This window comes from Montipora capricornis, chromosome 7, assembly GCF_036669925.1.
Source record: "Montipora capricornis isolate CH-2021 chromosome 7, ASM3666992v2, whole genome shotgun sequence".
Classification (NCBI taxonomy): Eukaryota; Metazoa; Cnidaria; class Anthozoa; order Scleractinia; family Acroporidae; genus Montipora; species Montipora capricornis.
In genome coordinates this window covers 49,206,838-49,221,950 of record NC_090889.1, presented here as the reverse complement: position 1 = coordinate 49,221,950, position 15,113 = coordinate 49,206,838, and the positions used below count along the sequence as shown (strand labels likewise).

At 40.4% G+C, this 15,113-nt stretch overlaps 1 protein-coding gene and 1 pseudogene across 1 annotated transcript; one reads left to right on the top strand and one right to left on the bottom strand.

Annotated features, from left to right (window-relative positions):
• Nucleotides 1-5,316: 5,316 nt before the first annotated feature.
• On the bottom strand, nucleotides 5,317-8,223 carry LOC138058095 (uncharacterized). Its single transcript, XM_068903980.1, has 2 exons — nucleotides 7,536-8,223; nucleotides 5,317-6,312 (listed from the first exon to the last, which is right to left on the bottom strand). Exons 1-2 carry the CDS (start codon nucleotides 8,221-8,223, stop codon nucleotides 5,825-5,827), a joined length of 1,176 nt encoding a protein of 391 aa, XP_068760081.1. The 3' UTR covers nucleotides 5,317-5,824.
• Nucleotides 8,224-10,777: 2,554 nt separating this feature from the next.
• On the top strand, nucleotides 10,778-12,549 carry LOC138056215 (uncharacterized; annotated as a pseudogene).
• Nucleotides 12,550-15,113: the final 2,564 nt, after the last annotated feature.

Sequence of the window (15,113 nt, the reverse complement as noted above, 5' to 3'; positions counted from 1 at the left end):
TTTTATCTTCTTTTTTTTTTGAGCAAGTTATCTTGATCTAGACGAAAATCATCGCTACAGGACAGGACTAAACTATTTTTGCCTTATATTATCAGTAAAATGTTTAGTGGAATGAGCTTTTTGTGGATTCGAAGCGCTAGTCACAGTGTTATTTGTTTGGAGCACGCAATGATTTGTCACGAACCAAAGACAACGCGGGATTGATCTGTTTTTAAAACAACAACAAATAACATGATATCTTTCCCTTTTTTTATTTCGTTATTTCATATACGGGGGAAAAACACGCATAACTTAAATATATTTTAGCCAAGCAGGCGCAGCCGCGAAAAAAAAGTCAATTGCACGGATGCAAGTCGACAAAAGTCGATTCGATCAAAGACAAGAGTCAGTTCGATCGAAGACTGTAACTATTGCTTAAGTGTATTGAACTTACTATTTATCAAATCTGTTTAAAAATATTCCCTCATACAGTTAACTTCGGAGTTGTGGAAAACACATTCTTGAACCTTGGTCTTCAAGGAACATGACCACCAGCCGTCTGTATCTATATTTGGTATATCGCTAAACGCCAAGACGCTAGGATATTTTTGTTGCAAGATAGTAATTTTCCTACCGCACGCTTTGTCAGAGTCGGTTTTTAAGTTGCTTTAACAGAAAACAGATGCGACCATTCTTTACGTTCCAAGCGCATTTGCTTCCGTATTTTGGCGTGCGGAACTGCCTTGTGTGGAAAAGATTTGCAACGACGCGAAGCTATGATAATATGTTACGGATTCTGTTCGAAACGCAAGTGTTTTCAACAGCGTTTAACCTCTTTTCGCTCGGTTCTCATTGAAAGTGACAACACTTGTTCGTTTCATCATGGTAATAAAATCTTAAACCCCCTGTTTCAATGTACGCACGTGATAGCGAATAGCTAATTGAGCATTGTCGATCAGGAACGCCGAGAAAGAAATGCCAGCAACAAAGATATCAATTGAACACCGCGTTTCCGCGTCGCGCATATTACTTCGAGCAAAAAATTACACAACACAAGAACTTTTATTATCTATACGCTATCAAAACTGTAGTTTTTATTAACATTTACTCTTCGATCGAACTGACTCTTGCCTTCGATCGAACTGACTTTTGGTTTCGATCGAAACGAACATCGATCGAAACGACTTTCGATCGAAACGACCGGTTACCGCTTCACCGGGCGCGCTTTACCGCTGTCAGAGCAGGAGTAACAACTCTTTTTTGAAACTATAACCAAGAAATGCCAAACTCCTCGTTCCAAATTTAATGCTATTTTTGAGAAAGAATCGAAATTCTTGCAGCAGCCAGCCGGCCAAGTTTGTCCCAGACGAATGATGCGTCTCTAGTATAAAAACGGCCATTCTTGGGTTCACACAAAAGTCAATTGCACCGCTTCGCCGGCCGCGCTTTACCGCTGTCAGAGCAGAATAATTTTTCTCATTCGCCCGAAACCACGTTCCTAATCACGTTTTGTCTGAACAGATCGAGTAAACAACCACTGCCAGTGACCAGTTATTGTGCCAATTGGTTTATGACAATTTCTAAATATTCGTTTTCTATCCGAGTGCGCGCATAACTTGAACGGAAGTCAACTTCATTTTTGAGAACCGTGTGCAAACGTGCAATCCGCAATTTATAAATTTTATTACTGTTGTATGATCAACATATTACTGGATTCAGCTTGTGTTTAAAAGCACAGCGCAACTGACTATTGGTCAACTCGTCTTAAACACTCCGAAGTGAAACTAAATTGATGCTTGTTTACTTGAACGAACCAAACTGTTATCTCATCATGAACGTTGTCTTTGCAGATGACGTGAAGGTTCTCAGCGCGAAAGACTTGGAATGGTCGAAGAAGAACCTACCTGCTGTAGCTGAGCAGGAGGCCACAAAGCTTATCGAAACTCCGAAAAAGAAAGTGGCGCGCTCCAAAAAGGTTGGTATAGCTTGTGTTTGCATTTGTGCGAGTTCAGTTTACCCATGAATTTCCTCAGCGCCAAAATGTTCCAATACAACGTAAAATAGAGGACGGTCTAACTGTTTCAAGTTTCCTGTTTTCAGCCTATCGAAGTAAACAGTACCAATCCTTACGAGGACTTTCTAACCGAACAGAAGAAGCGGGAGCTCGAATGGAAATTGAATCGTGAAGCAAAGAGAACCAAAGTACTGGACTTAGAGTCATTGAGCCCAGATAAGGGGAAGTCAGATAAGGCCACAAGGAAGGAAAACATCGCGCTGCCTATTGACCCTCCAATATCGGAAGTGGCGCCTGCCAAAACGGTTAGTACTATTATATATTGGAGATAACAAGTGACATCATGATCGCACATCGCGAAATTTACATTCTCTCAATCAATACATAGCCTATTCGTTAGAAAGCAAAGTCCGGAATTTTCTTAGTTTGTGATAAATAACCGTTGTATTTAGCACATGGAAACGATTGAAAGCTCCTCAATGAAAGCATGTGAAGTCTTTCGATCATTTTATAATTATTTGATTTTTCTTTCTTTTAGTCTGTTGAAGTTAGCGGTGACTGTACCCGCCACCAAGAGGACCTTGTCAACCTTCTGCACCAGGAGCTGGCAGCCAAATCAGAAGAGTGCCATGAGCTGAGAAGCAGGTTGGAAAGGATCGAGGCACTCAACGTTCAGATCCTAGACAAGCAGGTGGAAATGCAAGAAAAATTTGACAAGGTAATGTATCCTAAGGTCTTATTTTGCTTTAGCTTTAGCGGGGTTTTCGTTTGTTGGCCTTTTTTTTTCTTTTTGGACTTGGGTATGTCAGTAACAACTTACGCACTAAATCCTCAAACTAACAAGAAGTCATATCGCCTTATTTTGCTCACGAAACGGAACAATTGATCCGCTGGCATTTCAGTCACGGAATAAGCCTTGGTTCCCTCCCACTCCATTCTCAAGAATGTAAATGTCGGCCGTGCTACGCCCTTGAGTAGAACGGAAAAAAAGAGATCTAGCTGCCGACCCAATAAAAAGACGAGAACCCAAACGTACTCTGATGAACTCTATTTTCCTCTGACCTACTATCGCTTTATTGTTGCAGCTTCTGGAGAAGCTACAGACCTCCGTCTCAAGAATTGAGGAGGGCATCGCGAGAAAGGCGTCTTAATGTACTGGAAGGGCAAATTGTTTTCAACCAGTGTAACCCGGTAAGAACTCAAAAATAATGTTTTCTTGTGTTCGAACGCATCTTTGAGAACGAAAAATATCTCGACTGGTGAACAATTTTCGCGGCAGTATTTGGCACAGACACAGACAGTCGCCATTGCTAGTTTTTTCAATTAATTTTTTATGAAGGCAAAATCAATTCAAAGTGCCGCACTGCACGAAAAACATTGTTAACAGCGTACATTGTATTCAATTTCGTTTATATCTTTAGTCTGGAAAATGATATATATTTTTATAGTCAACTGTTCACTTAGCCTTTTTACTAATATTAAGCTTTCTTGTTGATCACCTGTGGAAATTGGGTAAAGCTAAACAATAGGAATCATGTCGGTAACTGTCAACGCTTGTCAATGAAATGTGATTGATTTGCAACAAAACTCAGCCACGACCATTCCCAACCCCAAGGTATTAACGTAGACTTCCAGTTGCACTCTTCAACAATTTTCGCGGCAGTATTTGACACAGACACAGTCGCCATTGCTAGTTGTTTTCAATTAATTTTCTCTGTTTGTTGAAATTTTCACCAGCTCGAATCCACAGTCATTCGTGAATGGGATGATGAAATCGCAGACACGACAGACCCACCAGCAGCCGAGATCGCAAACACGACAGACCCACCAGCAGCCGAGAGTGCAGAACTAACCACCATAGATCATCTCACCTTGAACGAACTACGTGAGGAGTATCAGCCTACTACTGATAAGGATAATTCTGGTGCCAAACAAGGAAGCCTTCCCCAAGAAGTCGGTGAAGAAATAATAAGCACTTGTGTTACACCAACAAGGGTGAAAACCATAAGGCAGGCTCTATTAAAGTCAGAGACCGAAAGGCACTTGTGTGCCTTAAAGCTGTTGCCACATTTTTTTACGAAAGAAGAACTGGCGGAAAGCAACACTGATGGCAGTTACGACAAAAAGCGTCTCGACTCTGCTAAATTAAACTCCCTCAAAGTTTTAGTGTTCAGTAAATTTCCTGTGAGCACGAACGAGGAGAAAGAGAAAGCCTGGAGGTTCGTAAAAGGCAAAATCAATTCAAAGTGCCGCACTGCGCGAAAAACGTTGTTAGCAGCCTCTCCATCTGCACGTACCTTGTAGTCAATTTCGTTTATATCTTTAGTCTGGCAAATGTTATTTTTATAGTCAACTGTTCATTTAGCCTTTTTACAAATATTATAAGCTTTCTTGTTGAACAAATGTTCAAGAGTCTCGTAAAATGTGTTATCACGCGTGGAAATTGGGTAAAGCCATCAATAAAGCGTTTATTTGTCAAGAAATACATTCGAATTGTCGTTGTTGACAGACGCCATTTCGGATTTGATTACATGCCCACTATTCTTGGTTTTCAAGTCACGCAAGTATCACGCAAAGAAAAAAGAAACATTCAACAAATTAAGTCAAGAAATTGAGATATTGTAGGAGGGTAATAAATAAATAGCGTGTGAGAGTTTTAAGCAGCAGCTACACGTTCAATTCTAATTGACCATTCCCGTAAACGAAGAGAGAAGGTTCCACTTTTTAATAGGTGCATTCCCGAACGTTATCTTTTCGAGTGTCAAGTCTTTATGAGTCAATGAGTCAACGAGTTAGTGCAGTTAATTAAACCATAAAATGAAAGCTAAAATTTCAGAGAGTGCTTAGGCCTAATCACTGAAACGAGGGCTTAGGCTTAATTAACAAATTACTGCTATATTGACTGTGAGTCTCATTGACTCATTTGACTCATAAAACATGCGTTCTCACTTCTACCATCAATAATAATTTTAAAATCCTAGAGACTTTTCCTAAAAGCTCTCGTATTCCCGGGGTGGTCTCTTATGAGGGCTCCGCCGGAACCTTTTTTGAACGTTAACTTAAATGTAAATGCAAATGCTCACTGCAAACTTTTGATAAGCACTCGAAATTTCGCTATATCGCAACGAAATTTCGCTATGTCACAACGAAATTTCGCTCGAAAATTCGCGCGTTTCGTCTCCCGCACACTGGCCATCGCGTTGGTTTGGTGTGTTATAATTATTCTATTCACAGTGAAAGAGGAAGAGAAGGACTTCACACAATAATTATCTTTCAGTTTACTGTTAACGACGCATTTCTTATCTTTACCCCCCGTACAGTTAAAAAAAATTTTTTTTTGCGACTGCGAATGACATGCAAGGCCACCGCACACTAGCGGACTTTCTGTCGACAGACAACAAAAATCTTCACTTGTCGGCTTCTGACAAGTTTGCGGCAAGAATGGGTCTTGTGGGGCGATAGCAAACAGTGCAGTTAGAGGATCATAACTTGACGCATTCAAATCTCGCAGCTTGCAAATTCAAAGTAAACTCATAGCGAAACTCCTTTGAATTTATTGCAACTGAAATTTAGCACTGTATTTCAAACGGTCGGCTCTGTTTTGCTACGTTTTGCTTCACAGCTGTTGTCTTACATAATTAAAGGTCTTGTTCACGCTAGGAGTTCTGATTATTGCGGTGGCGGTGTAGTTTAAAGAATAAATACCGTACTTAGAGCCAAAACTGAGGAATTAAATTGCAAAATATTAGGACCCAAATTTCGAAGTGGCTAAACAACAATAATTCTTGGGTTTCTAAACAATATTTTTTAGTTCTTTTGACATTAATACGTTCATGGAGCTGGTGCAACCAGATCCTCTGTTCCAGGCTTGCAAAACTGTCGGATTTCTCGATAAAGATACTGCTTGCGTTCTTGGCTCAGCCCTGTAGGATTTATTTTGGCTGGAAGCTGTGAGGCTGGGGGAAGGACGGTTCGATTCTTTAACAGCATTAAAGATTCTTCAGGAGAGGAGCTGCTGTGTTTAACATAAACTTTACCAGGCTCGTCTTTGGAGAATCGAAAGTGGTGGTAACTTTTGATATTCGGTAACCTTTTGAAGAACCGTTCGAGGAAAGAAGCCCAGTCATAAACCGGCACGATAACTGTTCCATCGTGTGTTCCAACCAGCTGCGCTTTGTTGACACCTGTTGTTGATGATTCGACCATGTTTGCAAATTCATAAAGTGACGAAATATAGGTTAGTTTGTAAGATCTCTTGATCATTCCGAAACATCGATCCGGACCGAACTTCGTGTGCCCAGCGATCAGAAATGAGTATCAATGATGAAATGGTATATGAAATGAATCATATATGAACTGCGGATATGAAATCAAGTGAAGCTATGATCTTCGCAGTTATGAGCGCAATTTTTGCAATTGCGTAGAGAAGCCTGAAAAATTCAGGACTTCAACGGGGTTTGAACCCGTGACCTCGCGATTCCGGTGCGACGCTCTAACCAACTGAGCTATGAAGCCACTGACGTTGGGAGCTGGTCATTTGTGGGTTCTAATGGTCCCGTGAGGAATGAATCAATGATGAAATGGTATATGAAATGAATCATATATGAACTGCGGATATGAAATCAAGTGAAGCTATGATCTTCGCAGTTATGAGCGCAATTTTTGCAATTGCGTAGAGAAGCCTGAAAAATTCAGGACTTCAACGGGGTTTGAACCCGTGACCTCGCGATTCCGGTGCGACGCTCTAACCAACTGAGCTATGAAGCCACTGACGTTGGGAGCTGGTCATTTGTGGGTTCTAATGGTCCCGTGAGGAATGAATCAATGATGAAATGGTATATGAAATGAATCATATATGAACTGCGGATATGAAATCAAGTGAAGCTATGATCTTCGCAGTTATGAGCGCAATTTTTGCAATTGCGTAGAGAAGCCTGAAAAATTCAGGACTTCAACGGGGTTTGAACCCGTGAACTCGCGATTCCGGTGCGACTCTCATAACTGCGAAGATCATAGCTTCACTTGATTTCATATCCGCAGTTCATATATGATTCATTTCATATACCATTTCATCATTGATTCATTCCTCACGGGACCATTAGAACCCACAAATGACCAGCTCCCAACGTCAGTGGCTTCATAGCTCAGTTGGTTAGAGCGTCGCACCGGAATCGCGAGGTCACGGGTTCAAACCCCGTTGAAGTCCTGAATTTTTCAGGCTTCTCTACGCAATTGCAAAAATTGCGCTCATAACTGCGAAGATCATAGCTTCACTTGATTTCATATCCGCAGTTCATAGATGATTCATTTCATATACCATTTCATCATTGATTCATTCCTCACGGGACCATTAGAACCCACAAATGACCAGCTCCCAACGTCAGTGGCTTCATAGCTCAGTTGGTTAGAGCGTCGCACCGGAATCGCGAGGTCACGGGTTCAAACCCCGTTGAAGTCCTGAATTTTTCAGGCTTCTCTACACAATTGCAAAAATTGCGCTCATAACTGCGAAGATCATAGCTTCACTTGAGAAATGAGTATCTTACAGACAAATGCAGTTGAAGGATTGTCCTCCACGCTAAGTACCAAATAAAAAAGTTGTTCTTATTTTGGCCGGAACAATTGTCGGCATGGAGGTGTACAGACGTTTCTCCGTGATATTCGAAGAAATGATGCACGAAACTTATTGTTGTATTTGCTCCCTTTCCTACGTCATTAGCTTCATCAATTAGGTAGTTCACCTGCCGAGGGATAGCCTCACACATGATTCCAAAAATGGAACACTTCCGGGGTGTTTTAAAGTAGATGGGACCAGGTTGCATCGGGTTACTCGGGATGTGAACTTGTTGAGCGAAGTCAAAGGAGTAGTGCATTGAAGTTGTCACCGAGCACGCTTCATGACACTCATCGATGTCTATTGTGTTCTCCAATGCTTTGAAATTACGTGTTGCTTCTTCGCAAACGTTTCTATAGAGCTCTCTTTCTTCCTGGACGGATTTTAGATGCGCTTGTTGTGTTTGAACGCACTCGCTCTTTTCTTCCTCCGGAAGATTAGCCGCTCGAAGTAATTTAGAAGTGTTCTGCTGACAAGTGAAGCATAGGTCGGTCATAGGCTTAGCCACGACTAGGTTTGGATGAAATTGCTTCCACAGGTTGATAAATTTCGTATAGCTGACAGCTTGCTTGGTTGACTCTTTACAAATTCTCGTAAACGCGTTCCATACATGCATTTTAGTGTCACTCGATGAGAGAAGCCGAATGTCCTCAACTTTAAAACCAGGGATTCTTCCTGGAAGCAGAACAGCATTTTCGTCAGCGAAGTTGCTCAGAAAGTTTTTAACATCTTCGACGACGGCGTTTGGTAGTGTGTTGTGTGGTAGCCTCCCGCTGTTTCCATGCATCCGCAGAGAAACACCATGGTTATTATAATGATCAACAAGCCTCTGAAAACGTGATTTACTGATGCTATAGAGGTTGAGAAACATCTCCTTGCAAATGGGTCGAGACCGATAAAGAAAGCTGTAGGGCGGATTTCTTTTTCTTTTTTTGCCGGTTGCTTCGGCTGCCGTAAAAGCTTGAACATGTGCTAAGATGACCAAATCCAACTCTGTGTGAGATAATTCCAGGCAGTTGTATATATTATTTAGGACGGTTTCTTGTGAAAAATCATTGCAACACTGACCACCTGTTAATCCTCGATGACATCCACACCCTTCTTGCAGAAACGTTCGCACTTTAGCAATGATAGTTTCCGTACTTTCAGTCTGATTGCAGTCCACCTCATCTCTTGCTAATTCCTCCATTTTGTGATTGTGTGATTTTAGATGCACGAAATGACGACCAAAGCAGTTACCAAGACAACACTTCTTTTCAGTTGCTGAACAATTATTCAAATTTCTAAAATCATGACTTTTTTGCCGTCTCGGTTTGCAAAAATTGAAATCTTTCTACTTTTGTGTCACGTTTGACAATGCAATTTCCTACGCATGGATATATTAATGTGTTTGTATTGAACATTGAGTATTTGCTATGCTGTTTTTTTTTTCAATCGAAAAGAATCGCTGAAGCGTTATAGTGATAAATTAAAATTAATTTTACTGATGCCCATTTTATGCAAATTTCTGTCGGGAGTCTCGGGATGTTGGTTTCCGGATTGTCGTGTTCCGCTGGACTGGACAAAATTTGATGAACTACTACGCACTCGGGCCAATAAATAAATGTCTTATAACGATCTCTATCTAAATCACCACGAAATATTTTATATAAAATGGTGTAACAACGTACTATTGAGACGAAAGGGCTTTATACGGAACATTTACGGCGAGTTTCAGATTGCAATACACGGTTGCAATGTTTTTACAACTCCTCCTTTGGATGTAAGCTTATCGAAATTAATAATGATCTGTTCAAGATGTCTTCACAAATATTGTCTCTTTTAGTACCGAAAATAAATGTAGTGGAAAATTATCACTATCTGCAAACGGCAATGTTTCTATTATGACGAAGATGTTTAAGTACTGTATTGCGATATGCCTCATCCGAGTATTAAGTCTTATGAAATTAACCACAGTGATAGTAACCGCAAGTTAACGTGTAACACAGACGAAAGTCTGGTTTTCAGCGGTTGTTTTTCCCCGAAGGAAACACTTCCTTTTCTTCAATCACAAGAGATTAGTGATTTACAACGCAATATTGACCATATTCCTTATTTTTCTATTCGGATTTCACACGTAAAATTAACCAATTCATCTTATTGTTGTTAATTGCGCGTCCTGCAATGTTTTCGATTGTTATTTCAATAACCCGGTGTGTCGTTCGTAATGTTCAATGCCATTTAACCTCATTCGTCACCAAAACTTGCTCGGCCGTTCAGTCGTGCAACCTTACCGTTTTTAAGTTTTCTTCAGTCGTTCAGTCGTGCGGTTCATCCGTGGAAAATTTTCTCTGCTCGTTCGATCGTTCACACCACCCGTGAGAACGACTTTCCTACCCGTTTTTATCTGTCCACTTGCCGCGCGTTTGGCCGTTTGCACGGATACCGCAAGGAACGTTTTCGCGTGAGAGGTCACAAATTTTCCCCTCCGCAACTTACCCTCTGCAACAGTAGATGTTGTTTTCAAATCCTACCTTAATTAATCAAATTGAGAAAAAGCATCAGCCGACTAGACTCTAGGTAATATTTCAGAATTCAGAGAATCTGCTAATAAAACTAAACGTAAACAAAACACCAAGTTTTCTTTTCCCCTCCGCAACGGCCATATTTTTAAGCTCTATGATCTAAGAAATGCATTTTGGAGAAAAGCAGGACAGCAGCAAGTAAAGCTTTGTAGATGACCTTAAGCCTCAATAGCCTCAATACGACAAAACGAGTTGCACGCAGATGCCCGTTTGAAGGCTGCAAGTTGAGTGTCATCCACCTTCCCCGGCATTTAAGGGAAGTCCATAAATGGACAAGAGAAAGGGCAAATAAGGCGACTTCCAGTTTTGGAATAAGGAAAAGTTTCCTCTCAAAGCCTTTACTGCCAGAATTGTCTGAATTGTCAGAAGAAAAGGAAGGATTATCACTGCCACAGGGCCTGTCCTATCGCGGGATGTCATGCGGTTGTCAAGCGCCTCCCTAACCACATTCAGCAAGTTCACAAGGACATTAAAAGAGGATCTCCTGTTTATAAACAGATTTTAAGGGATGCGCGTGCCTTCAAAACATGGCAACCATTGGATGCAGTACCATCAAACCCTGTAGTAGAGCATGGACAATCGTCGAACAACACAGAAGATTGTGAAATGGGAGAACAGTTATGTGAAGAAAATGAAATGGAACTCGTAGAAGAGACAGATAATGTGATGGATGAAGAAGAAACGTTCAGGGATTTTTGCCAGTGGCTACAAACAGCAGATGGTGGAAGGAGGGATGAAAAAATGGCAAAACAGCATTGCTCTAAAGTTCGTAAGATGCTTGTCACAATTGACTCAGAGAGAAAGTTGTCCTCTCTCTTTAACAACAATTTGATTCGGGACAGATTTCTTAAAGATTATGCAGAGAAAATGTACAAGCCAGATACAGTGAAAGCTCACTTGCTAAGTCTTAGGAAGTTTTGCTCCTTTGTTAGAACAGAGGAGCCATCAAGCGTAACAGTTAATGCAGACACGATCCAAAAAATTGAAGAAAAAGCACATCTATGGTCATCCTCCTACAAGAAGGATAGTAACCGCAGACATTTAGAAAAACAAAATGAAGATCTTGAAAAGTTAGTTACGCCTGAAATGGTGTCAAGGTTTGAACGTAGTGAATCTGTGAGAACCGCGGTTTCCTATATTGGCCAACTGAGTGGAGTGCATGCACTTGAAGTAAATCAGTCTATGTACACTCTGATAAGAGATTTCATTCTGACGGAAATGACAATTGCAAATGCTCATAGGTCTGGAGTGTTAGCTAATATGACCATTGAGGAGTTCAAGAAAGTCAAAAAGACCAATCAAGGAAGCATGTTAATAAGTGTGAAGAACCACAAAACTGCTGACGTACATGGACCTGCCCGTGCTGTGTTGACTCCAACTATATTCTCTTACCTGAACGTGTATGTCAATGAAGTGCGAAGCTGTGTGGCGATTTCAAGCAGTGAGAAGGACAGCAACTCACCATCCTTTGTGTTCTTGTCGTGGAACGGACAGAAGTTACAATCAGGACAAATTTCATCAGCTATTGATTCTGCATGGCAGAAGGCGGAGATGGAAGGACATGTTTGCTCCACAATATTTCACAAATCAACCGTGACAAAGGTGCATGAAGATCACAAAGACCTGAAAGGTGATCTCGCTGATCTGATGGGTCACAAACCATCCACAGCAGAAAGGTTTTATCGCCTGTGTGAAAAAGAAGAGGCATGTGTTGAGGCTGCCAATAACCTTTCCTCTATTTTGAGAAAACCACAGAAGAAACCTGTGTCACGTAACACAACTGCAACAGCCACCAAGAGCTTGTCCCAAGAATGTTTGACGAAGGAGCGTTTGACATGGAAGGAAGAGGATGTGAATGCCATCAAAGAGCTGTTTTCAGAAGAAATCAAAGAAAAGTCAGTCACTATGGAAGTCGTGAGGGGAAAGGCCATGCTGCTCTAGAGCAACTGGATGCTAAGAGAGTGTGCGATCGAATTAGAAGTGAATGGCGTAACAGTACATGTAATCCCGAGAATGACAAAGCTGCAGATTGTATGCCTGAAACTGAGCCTCCTGAACAGGTAGAAACTCTTTCTGCTAAAATGTCACGCTTCTTTAAAGCTTCTGACGCAAAAGAATCCTGCAGTTCATCAGATGTTGTTGGACCATCAAATTCAAGTTACCTTAGCAAGAATATTTTCAGTGATAACGAAAGGAAGGTTCTTCTACGAAAGTGTGGTACTATGGTTAGGGGAGGTGTTGTTTAAAGGCCTGCCATTAAGGAATGTCTTGAAAAAGAAGAAGAGGGAAAGGAGCTTCTCAACAAATTTTCCATAAATCAACTTGTGAACCGCCTGAAATATGAAAGGAGACTAATTAAAAGTAAGTGTTGCAGGTAAAGCAATTGAAGTGGGATGTCCCAAGTTTAATTTCTCAGGCGCCTTTCCGTATTAATGCACAAATTATCTGTGTACAATTTGAAAATCAACTCTCTGGAATGACGTATTTACTTTTTTTGCTGCTCTCAATTATCCCTAGTGCTTTAACTTTAAACAGAAAAGAAGGGGAGGAAACTTGATACTGCACGATCTTTGATTCCAATCTAAAAACACAACACTTTCCATGAGTTTCAGAGTTTGCATTCTACTGAAAGGCATTGAAAATAGAAGCATAATCACTGTCATTTTGTCGATCTTGGAGAGTAAGAGTAAAAGCGTATAAGGTGGGCTAAACCCTAAAAACCAGACTAGAGTCAAATCTTGCAGTGCGAACAGGTCATTTTTACATAGATTTTTGAGCGTTTTCGCTAAGTCTTTTTCTCTCCCATTAAAAATAATTAGGAATAGACTCGGGCCGTGGGTGAATGGTTCTGATCAACAGTGGAATATAGTCTTCAGCACAGAAAAGTTCCACTGGCCAGTATAGCTCTCTAGAAGTTTAGAGTCGTCACTCACCAACATAGGCGCTTTCTGACGCTGGATAGTTCAGACCAGCCAAGTTCCTTAATTAGGGCAGTAAAACTGACATGACGCAAATAGTTCTTGAATACAAAGCGAGCAGCACGTCTCTGAACCATTTCAAGCTGATTGATGTTTATTTGGGTGTACGGGTCCCACACACTGGGAGCATATGATAACGTAAAAAGAAAAGCGCGGGCTGTGACTTCTTTTGAGCAGCTGCACAAGTTACGTCTGATATTAAGAGTGCGCGTTGCCTTCTTTGTAATGAGTGATGGGAGAGGAAGAATCTCGAAGAATTGGCATGTACAAAATAAATTTGATTGTAAAAGTGCTTCAGAAAAAAACAAAGCGGAGCACATCATTACAAAGACTAAACTTCTGTTCTTAAGGTAATTGTTAACATTGGCGCTTTTAATTATTGAAATTTTCTTGTTAAGGTTAAGTAGATGAGAAATCAGCGAAGGCTGGAAATGTCTCAAAACCTTTGAAATACCATGAGACATCTTAAAGAAACCGGCTTTTTGAGAGGTGGTTACTAATGGCATTTCGTTTTCTTATTTTGCAAAGGTTATGTAGTTAAGAAATCAGTAATTGAATTGTTGCAGAGACTTTGAAGTAAGCGGGATACTGTTAGCGATGGCGTTTTCATGAAGTTATGAAAGATTTAGCCTTTCGACTTTTTGTGAAGGTTAAGGGGTCTAAAGACCTAAGGAATTAACGCTAAGCTTTTCATCTTAAAGTGCTACTATGACCAAAAATTCATTCTACTGTTTCTTTGCATTTTAAAACTGCGTTAACTGAACACCAAGTGACCGAAGTTTTAAGCCTTCATTTATTTTCCTAACTAATGGTCCGTCATTACTAACTTTAAAATCTTGAGAGAGCTGGATCAAGGATAAGATGACGTGAAAGGCTCACTAGTTTAACAGTGCATTTCATGTGCACGCACCTAAATTAATACATGATGCACCACAGGAGTTTTGAACTTTCAGACTTTAAAATAATAAGCTGCGTTTACATGCCGCAATTTTAAGGTAGAGAGTATTTGACGCCATCTTATGCGCGACTTAACCCTCTGAGGTACAAATCGGTCATTCTTAAACGTGAATAATGTCGGACTGTGAAATCCTAAACTTGCCCTCAAAGAAAACAGCCTTTGCATAAAATTCGAAGCTCAAGATTTGCCAGTCACGTCTCAAGCAAACACGCTTTCAAAATCTGAAAGAAAAACAAAAGTAGATTTTTTGATCATAGGAGCACTTTAAAGGCATCCTTTTGGGTGGTTAAAGATTACTGTTAGTATGGGTGCTCTTTATTAGTGGAAATTTTGCTTTCCGCTTTTTGTAAAGGTTAAAAAAAACCTACAATAGGTTCAAGTAGCACGAGATTCTTAAAGAATGATTTTTCGGTGTTAGGATTGGCAGTTTAAATTATTGGATGATCTATTACTGCATGCTTCCATGTTTACATTATCACACTTGATACTTAAGCTGTAACAATGCGGTATTTTCAATTCAGGATGGGTTCCACAATTAAATTTAAAATAAATGGCCTCTAATAACACCTGGTTTTGGAAATTACATAAACACTCAATTATTGTTTGTTTTTGTTTTATTTGATTTATTGATTGCCTGTCAGGAGTTGCTGTGTGCACACACTCTGAATTCCTAAGTCAAACGCCCTATTTTGATTTTCATCAAGTACTGTACGACAACGTCTTTGAAAAAGTTGAAATTAACAATGCCAACGATACGCGTAAGTGCATTGATGGAACTTTAATTGTCTTGATGATGGATGGAACATTAACTTAAAAACCTGACTTGATCGCTCAGTCCCTTGTCAAGGCTAGAAAGCAATACTTTTGCAACGTGAACAAAATTAAGGGAGGGTTGATCTTCAAAAATAAATTACTCCTCCCATGCCCTAAATCTTTATTTGTCAATTATGTTTTACTTTAAGGCACATCACTAGAATGTTCTCGTTTTTGTACCCCATTCGGCTTT